The sequence below is a fragment of the Pelmatolapia mariae genome, linkage group LG7 (assembly GCF_036321145.2).
Source record: "Pelmatolapia mariae isolate MD_Pm_ZW linkage group LG7, Pm_UMD_F_2, whole genome shotgun sequence".
NCBI classification, from domain to species: domain Eukaryota; kingdom Metazoa; phylum Chordata; class Actinopteri; order Cichliformes; family Cichlidae; genus Pelmatolapia; species Pelmatolapia mariae.
In genome coordinates, this window is record NC_086233.1 from 38155177 (window position 1) to 38163161 (window position 7985).

General features: G+C 39.7%; 1 protein-coding gene across 1 annotated transcript; it reads right to left on the reverse strand.

Annotated features, from left to right (window-relative positions):
• Nucleotides 1-3999: 3999 nt before the first annotated feature.
• il17c (interleukin 17c) lies at nt 4000-6069 on the reverse strand. Its single transcript, XM_063480910.1, has 3 exons — nt 5955-6069; nt 5568-5803; nt 4000-4658 (listed from the first exon to the last, which is right to left on the reverse strand). The coding sequence occupies exons 1-3, from the start codon at nt 5970-5972 to the stop codon at nt 4415-4417; spliced, it is 498 nt and encodes a 165-aa protein (XP_063336980.1). The 5' UTR covers nt 5973-6069; the 3' UTR covers nt 4000-4414.
• Nucleotides 6070-7985: the final 1916 nt, after the last annotated feature.

The following is a 7985-nucleotide window of genomic DNA, read 5'->3' on the forward strand; positions in this document are numbered from 1 at the left end:
GATCATCCTCTGCTGTGCAGCCTCTGAACCATGAAGAAACTTTCCGTAACTCCACACTGCTGTGGATGCTGTATCTGTGACACTGGCATGATGCTTGAACCTAGAGTTTTGGTTATAGTGACCCGGCCTGCAGCTTCCTGTTGTTTATGAGATGTTCGCACCAGTGGGAATTAAAAAAAGAGGGAAAAGGAAAAAAAATAATCTGTCATGGAAATAGTTAAGAAATAGTTCGCCTGTACATTTTTTTAAACAGTATAAATATATTCCTTATGGCAGCACAGTTTGTGAGTAACGGGTAAGAGTGAGGATGACGTCACTTGATACGTCAGCAAATAACATTTTCTGTTGAAAGTAGAAAACAAGAGAACAGACGGAGTCATAGCTGAAGAGTCCTCCCGTTTTATGTCCTCACTGAAAGCAGAGGCGTTTTTTAAATTCAGATGTTTTAACGAATCTCTGTTTTTCTCGCTTTCTGTGATCTATATGACAGTAATCACTGAATAAGATACTTATACATTATCTCTAAATATTTATTTGATTACACTTTGAATTCCAGTCTTTAAGTGATCAGATATTCAGATCAGATCAGATCAGATCAGATATTGGTCTTCACAATCCACAACAAAAAAGAGGGTATTGCTTCCTTTTAAACATGCGCGGTAAGCGGTAGTATCACAAACATTAATTCAGTTATTACAAATGTCTGTAGTTCATTAAAGAATCATGCTGGCGCCTCGCAATGGCCAGAAGCAGCGGGTACGCCATCTGTCGGAAGTGGGCTGAAGCGTTTTGAGCCACGCTTTGGAGCAGTGTTTCGAAATCTTGTAAATTCAGATTTCCAAATTCAGATAAAACTGCGGTTATTGTACCCGACCCTAAAACTCATAGAAATATGGTACATAACCAGATTCGTACTCTGGATGGCATTACTTGGCCTCCAGTAACACTGTGAGGAACCTTGGAATAATTTTCGATATGTCTTTCAATGCACATGTTAAACAAATATGTAGGACTGCCTTCTTCCATTTACGCAATATCTCTAAAATTAGAAACATCCTGTCTCACAGTGGTACTGAAAAACCAGTTCATGCATTTATTCCTTCTTGGCTGGACTCCTGAAATTCATTATTATCAGGATGTCCTAAAAACTCCCTGAAAAGCCTTCAGTTGATCCAAAATGCTGCAGCAAGAGTACTGAGAGGAAAGAGAGAGCATATTTCTCCTGTATTGGCTTCCCTTCATTGGCTCCCTGTTAAATCCAGAACTGAATTCTGAATTCTTGCTCCTCACATACAAGGTCTTGAACAATCAGGCCCCATGTTATCTTAATGACTTTATAGTACCATATCACCCCATTAGAGCACTTTGCTCTCAGATTGTGAGGTTATTGTTGTTCCTAGATTATGTAAAAGTGCAATGGGAGGCAGAGCTTTCAGGCCCCCTTCTATGAAAACAGTTCCCTGTTTAGATTCAGGATGCAGACACCGTCTCTACTTTTAAGCTTTAAGAGGCTTAAAAATGTCCTTTTTTGATTAAGCTTATAGTTAGGGCTGGATCAGGTAAGCATGAATCCTCCCTTATTTAAGCTGCAATAGATTTAGGCTGGTGGGAGCTTAGAAGTAGAATGGGAGGGAGAGCCTTCAGTTTTCAGGCCCTTCTGCTGGCGGTTACTTCCTGTCAAATGGGAGTTTTTCCTTCCTACTGTTGCCAGTGTGCTTGCTCATAGGGGATCATATTGGGTATTTAGTTGTATGTATTATTATTGGGTCTACCTTTCAATATATAGCGTCTTGATGTGACTGCTGTTCTGATTTGGCAGTGTATAAATAAAATTGAACTGAAACATCTGTGCTTCAGAAGCTTGACGCAGTCTCGAAACATCAGTTTCAAGCTTCCCATCCCTACTTTTAACTTTTTTCCCCCATATTTTCCACTTTAGATATTGTGTTAGTGATTTTAACCCTGGTCCTGCTGTTATCATTGGGGTTTTCTGGTAACAGCCGGGGGGTTTATGAAGTTTTGTGGTGGAAACTGGTGTGGTAGTGGAATTGTGTGTAGTCTGTCTGGTTGATTCCCAACTGAATTCATAGTAGAACCAGTGGACATGCTTCTTTGTTAATTGATTTACATTTTTTAAATACTCAATAAAGTTGCTTGTAGCAGCAGTTGAAATGGGCATTTCCGACTGCAGTGTTTGTCTTAACATTAAAAAGACTGACCACCTCTCTGCAGGGCCACAAGTAGTGTTGTCAGTACCAAAAGCTGAAAGGTCACAGTCTCATGCAACAGCTCTTGATAGAGTGGTCTATACTGATATTTTAATATTTAGATTCAAAGTGATGCAGGAGAATGTTCTGTTTTACTGATGTTGTACCTTACCTTCTGCATTGGTTCGGATCATAAAACGCTTTTCTAAGTAGGAGAGTAAGAGTTCCTCGTCTATTTCTCTTACCTATGGTGTGCCACAAGGTTCTGCATTTGGCTCTTATTGTTTCTATTATGTCTGCTCCCTCTTCTGCATATTCTGAGCACCTTTAAGGACATTTATTATCACTGCTATGCAGATGAAATTCAAATATACACCTCTTTTTAACCCCAAGATGTTTCTAAGCTGCTAATCCAAAATAAGTTCTTAGACTCTCTTCAAAACTTCCTGCAACTTAATGAAGAAAAAACAGAAGTTCCTGTGTGTGCCCTGACAGATTTCTGCCAAAGGTAGCTCTTTGTCCCCTTACAACATTTGGTAAATCTTCTATCAGGAACCTTAGAATTTTGACTCTTTGTTCACTCTTGATGTTCATGTGTAATCTCTAGTTTGCTCTTTTTGTTTTCGCTTGCCAAGTTAAGTCCCATTGTGTCACACTCTGAACCTGAGATTATTATTGATGTATTTTTCCATCACGTGTGGATTATTGAAATTCATTGTTCACTTGTTTAAGCAGCAACTCCTTGGAACATCTGCAGGTTGTTCAGTGTGAGGGACCAAGCAGCCAAGGCATAGAGGACACAGAAAAAAAGTGTTTTCTTTCTTTTAACCCTCAAAAAAGTTCAAAAGACAAAATTCAAAAACATAACTAGCAGGCCCATAAAAGAGGCCAACTAAATATAACTCTACAAAAAGTAATTTCCAGAAACTTAAACAAACAAACTGGACACAACTTAACTCACAAACTGACCTAATTACAAAGACACAGGAGGGTAGCTTTTATAGTGGTTTGGCCAAACTATTTAAAATGATTAATGAATTATAGTAATGAAGAAAACTGCAAACCAAACTAATAAAGTGAACAAATGGACTGATTTACCCATGTGTGGCTGATGCCATCACATTCAGAACACTACTGTGAGGCTTCTGGCTTATTGTTCTAAGTACCTTCATACCACACCATTGCTGACCCAGCTCCACACTGAATTCTGGGTGCATTTTAAGATTCTGTTTTTGACTTCCGGAGCTCCTCCATACATTCCCAGCAGCTCCTTGAAGTCATGTGATCAGGGACTACTTGTTTTGAATAATACGAGACTGAAAACTGGAGCTTTGCCACAGTGTCCCCCAGACTCTGGAACCCCCTCGCTCCGAGCTTGAGATCTATGGACTCAGTGGTCTCTTTCAAGAAGCAGGTAAAAATGCATCTTTTTAGACTTACATTTGGAAATCTTTTAATTTAAGTTCTGTAGTTGTTTTTTTTTTATTGTGAAGCACGTGGTGGCTATAGGACTATATGTGGAAATTCAACATTTGAATAAATACTAGAGATGTGTTGACAATACTAAACATGTTTTACATATTCAAATCACTGAAACCTACTGACACTGGGTATTTTGGAAGATTGTGTGGTTGTTTTACACGATCCAGTAACAGAAACACATACTCATGTTTTTTTTTAAATGCAGACATTTTCTTTATTTTGCTTCAAAGAAGCTAAACTTTAAGTCTTCACTAGACTTATATAGTCCCACTAGGACAAAACCTTGAGCATAAATAAATACAAAGTAGAGTAGCAGACCAAATAAATAGATCATTCTTCAAATACCATTAACAGTTCAATTGTTATGTAACAAAACTATATAATAGCTTTTTTCAATGAGAAGGTCATCAATATGAATTAAATCAAGTAATAAAATACCCAGATTACATTTACTGCACTATGCAGGAGTCTGTAAACAAAACTAAGAGAGCAAACATCTACAAAACATATTATTGATAAATAAACAGAAAATAGCTAGGTGTATAAATAGGCTTGTGTGACTTTTGAAGCCGCATTAAATATTCCCAGCGATGATCCTTCTAAGTCACAGCATGCTCACTATGAGCATGCTGCAGGACTTCACACCGCTGATTAGACTTGGTGCATTTCATGAACTTCATGCATTTTATGCGTGTCATGTGATAGCAGGTCTGGATGGTTCTCCCCTAGGAACTCTGGGGTCTGACACAGGTACACCCCACAGCTACTTCCACATTCACTGGCCTCAGACGGTAAGTCTTCTTATCGTCACAAAGCTCCTTTTTGAGAAACACTCTGTTCTGAACGATGGGAACTGAGTTGTAGTCATAGTCCTCAATCACTTCACTGTTTTTGAGCTGGATGCATCCTGAACACAGGCACTGAGCAGCAACATATGTCGAAGGAAAGTGATCTTCCTTGATGTGAGTTCTGTTAAAAACAAAAGAGGACTCGGTGAGCTGCAGTTTATTCAGTTTATTTCTTAAAACAAAACAAACAAACAAACAAACATCAAGCTGTCAACAAACCATTAATGAAACCATTCACCACAAGATGGCAGCGTTTGGCTTGAAGGTTTTAGCGTCACCTGAGTCAGAATTATACTATTTTGTTCTTTTAAAGTGACTTTTGTATCGTTACCTGAAGAGACGACTCGTAAATCTCATTTATCTATCTGTTTTCTGTTCTCTCCAGTTATGGTTAATAAAGAGACACAGGATGCAGTCATTCCCGGCAGCTATGTACCAAGAGAGCTGCAGTCACTGTAGGTGACGCAAGCATTGGATGAACCGGGGAAAATCCCTGGTTCATCCAATGCTTGCGTCACTTGCGCTGGAAGGACCAGCGCCAATTATCACTAAAGGCAGGCAAATAAGCTCGACTGTGCGCTGATTATGGCTTTATTTTACCGTGTAGCCGTGTGATCCCTGAGTTATTTATTCTCTTATCTGTTTGTCTGTTTATGTCTCTTTCAACATTCAAAACAAGAAGTTCTAGTTTCTAACTGCTGTTCATTTATATTTGCGCGCAGTAGACCGGTTTGTAATTAGCTGTCGTTAAGGATTTTACTACGTCATAAAATGAAAATCGAGCTTCTAGTTTGAACTGCTCCTCACTCTGTGTAAAGGTTTGACTCTAGTCTAACGTGACAAAGACCCCAAACAAAATGTAAAGATGGAATTTTTGTAAAATCTCTTGACACTTTGTTATCTTTCGGGAACTTCTCTCACCCGCTGTTTGTGCGAGGTTAGAAAGGACATTTAAATCCTTTAAAAAGTAATTTGATTTATATGCTGCATGTTAAATACTGAATAACATCGTGCTCAGGCTGCTGCTTACACGAATCTCCAGGGGGACAGAGACCTGTCTCGCTGCTCCTCTGACAGCTGCCTCTTGTAAAGATCCAGGGGACAAGAGTAAGATGAGCTGTGAGCCGTTGTCCGCGGAGCCTCTGTGGCCCGCAGGTAGTGCGTCCTCAGCTTCCTGTCCGCCGCTGCCTGTAGCTCCTCGTCGTTATAGCACCGGAACATCTTGGACGACCACATGGGCACGATGAACAGTACGAAGATGAGAACCTGGGGAGACGCAGGCAAACCATGTCATTTCATTCATACAGATGTACAAAAAAAAAAAAAAAAAAAAAAGCAGTAGTCTGGAGGTGAAAACAGAAGCAAAGGGAAAACAGTGATGGAGGTAGCAGAGGCAGATGTCCCGCATTTGACTCACCGGTTTCAAATCCATCATCCGACTCTGAGCTCTGTCTGACTCTTTCCAAGATTAACCGGTCGGTTCATGACATCCAGTCATTCATCTCTTATTTATGGATACAAAAGATGGGGGCGTGGGAGGGGAGGGGGGGTTGCTTTAACTTCCTTGTTTCCGGCAGTGAAGCAGCTGTAGCGCCGGCAGTAGGTAAGGACTACTGTCATAGAGAACACAAACCTGGAATTTCTTCTCTCTCTCTCTCTCTCTCCCTCTCTCTCTCTCTCTCTCACACACACACACACACACACACACACACACACACACACACACACACACACACACACACACACACAGAGTGACAACTGAATCACCTGTGCGGTGCCTGTTTTTACACCTTTTATTTAATGTTATAACAGTAAACATCAGAGAAGCACAAACTAATCTTTCGAGCAGGGGTATCCTACTATCAGATTACTGTCGAAACAAATAAATGTTATAAATATTTATAGAAGATCTTGGTGTAAAATATCAGTAAACATGTTGTCACTCAAATGCATCTATAAATATGTTTATACCTGCGCAGGGAGAGAGACTCTAACCGGAACTGTACAAAGAAAAATCGTCCCAGTTCCTGTGATGGTTGGGTGTAGTTAGGTTTTAAAGACATTGTAAATTACTCAATAGAGTTATTCACTTATACATTTTTAATTTCAGAAATTCACGTCCACACACTAGGGGGCACTACAGGGATTAAACAAGTGGGTCAATCCTACATTCCCGTGGGTTTATCTGCATCAACTCACGTGGCGATAAGTTGTAACTTTTTCTTTTGAAGTTAATGTGACTTTATAAAATCTCAGAGCTACAGTAGACACAGTAGACATTTGTGTGATTCCCCTAAAGCTTAACCAGTAGCTTAATTTTTACATTGGACTGAAACGTGTTTTTACTATAACAAAGTCTAAATGATAATTTACAACTAAATTGTTCCTAAAGCTTTACAATGATAAATTAAAAATCCCCTACCGTAATGAAGAACCTTTATTTTTCTCCAATTATTAGCAAAAAAAAGAAAAGAAATAAATGAAGAAAGTTGACTCTTGCTATAGCTTTTAAGATAAAAACCCTAAACATACACTGATGATCCAAAGTGCTGTAGTGAGGTGTCAGGCTACCATGCTCTGCCAGAGTAGCTTCTTGTACTGATTCCAAGTCTGACTCTACTGAAGGGATGAACACTATTGTTTCAAAAGACATTTCCTCATGTGGGTTTTTTGATGATGCTGCTGGAGAGAACTTTCTAATCTGTCATAGCTGGGCTGAGATCTGGTTGTTGTCATCACCTTTTGTATGCTATGGATGCGTGCAGTGTCATCGTGGAAGAGACCACTCGCATCAGGACATACAGATGAGGAAAAACCTGTTAGCCCACATCTGAAATTCAAAGTTTTTTTCTAAAAAGTCTTTTAATTTAATTTAATTTTATTAATTTAATTTGTTTTTGTTTTTAACAGAGCAAGGGATTTTCAACACAGAATTTCTAAACATAGCAGTTTTCTTTAGAAAGCATAAATTACTCAGTTTCATACTTTTATTAAGCCAAAGCACAAACCACTGCTGTGCAGTGAAGTTCTTTAACTTTGTAACGTCCAAAGCTTCTAAAATCAAGTGAACACGCTTTGCTGTCACCCTTCTTGACAAGGGGAACCACCCCAGTCTACCAATCCAGAGGCCCTGTCCCTGACTGTTGCAGTCAGTGTTGCAGAGGTGCGTCAGCCATGACAGCATCTAGAGTCGGGTGAATCTCGTCCATCCCAGGAGCCCTGCCACCATGGAGTTGTTTAACTGTCTCTGTGACCTCACCTCCATTGATGGAAAAATCATTCCTTTAACTGCCTGATATAGTTGGGCGAGTGGTTGAAGGAATAATATCTGGAATAACAGAATAGTCCCACCCCCAATATGCACAGTGTAGGGAGGAAGCTGCTTTCCTCTCCTGAATTGTCTAAAGGCTTACCAGAACCACTTTGAGCCCTGCTCAATTGCTTCACC

Coding starts and splice junctions, on each gene's coding strand:
- il17c (XM_063480910.1), bottom strand. Junction 4,659..5,567: donor CTGTCCCCCTGGAGATTCGT/GTAAGCAGCAGC, acceptor TGTTTTTAACAG/AACTCACATCAAGGAAGATC.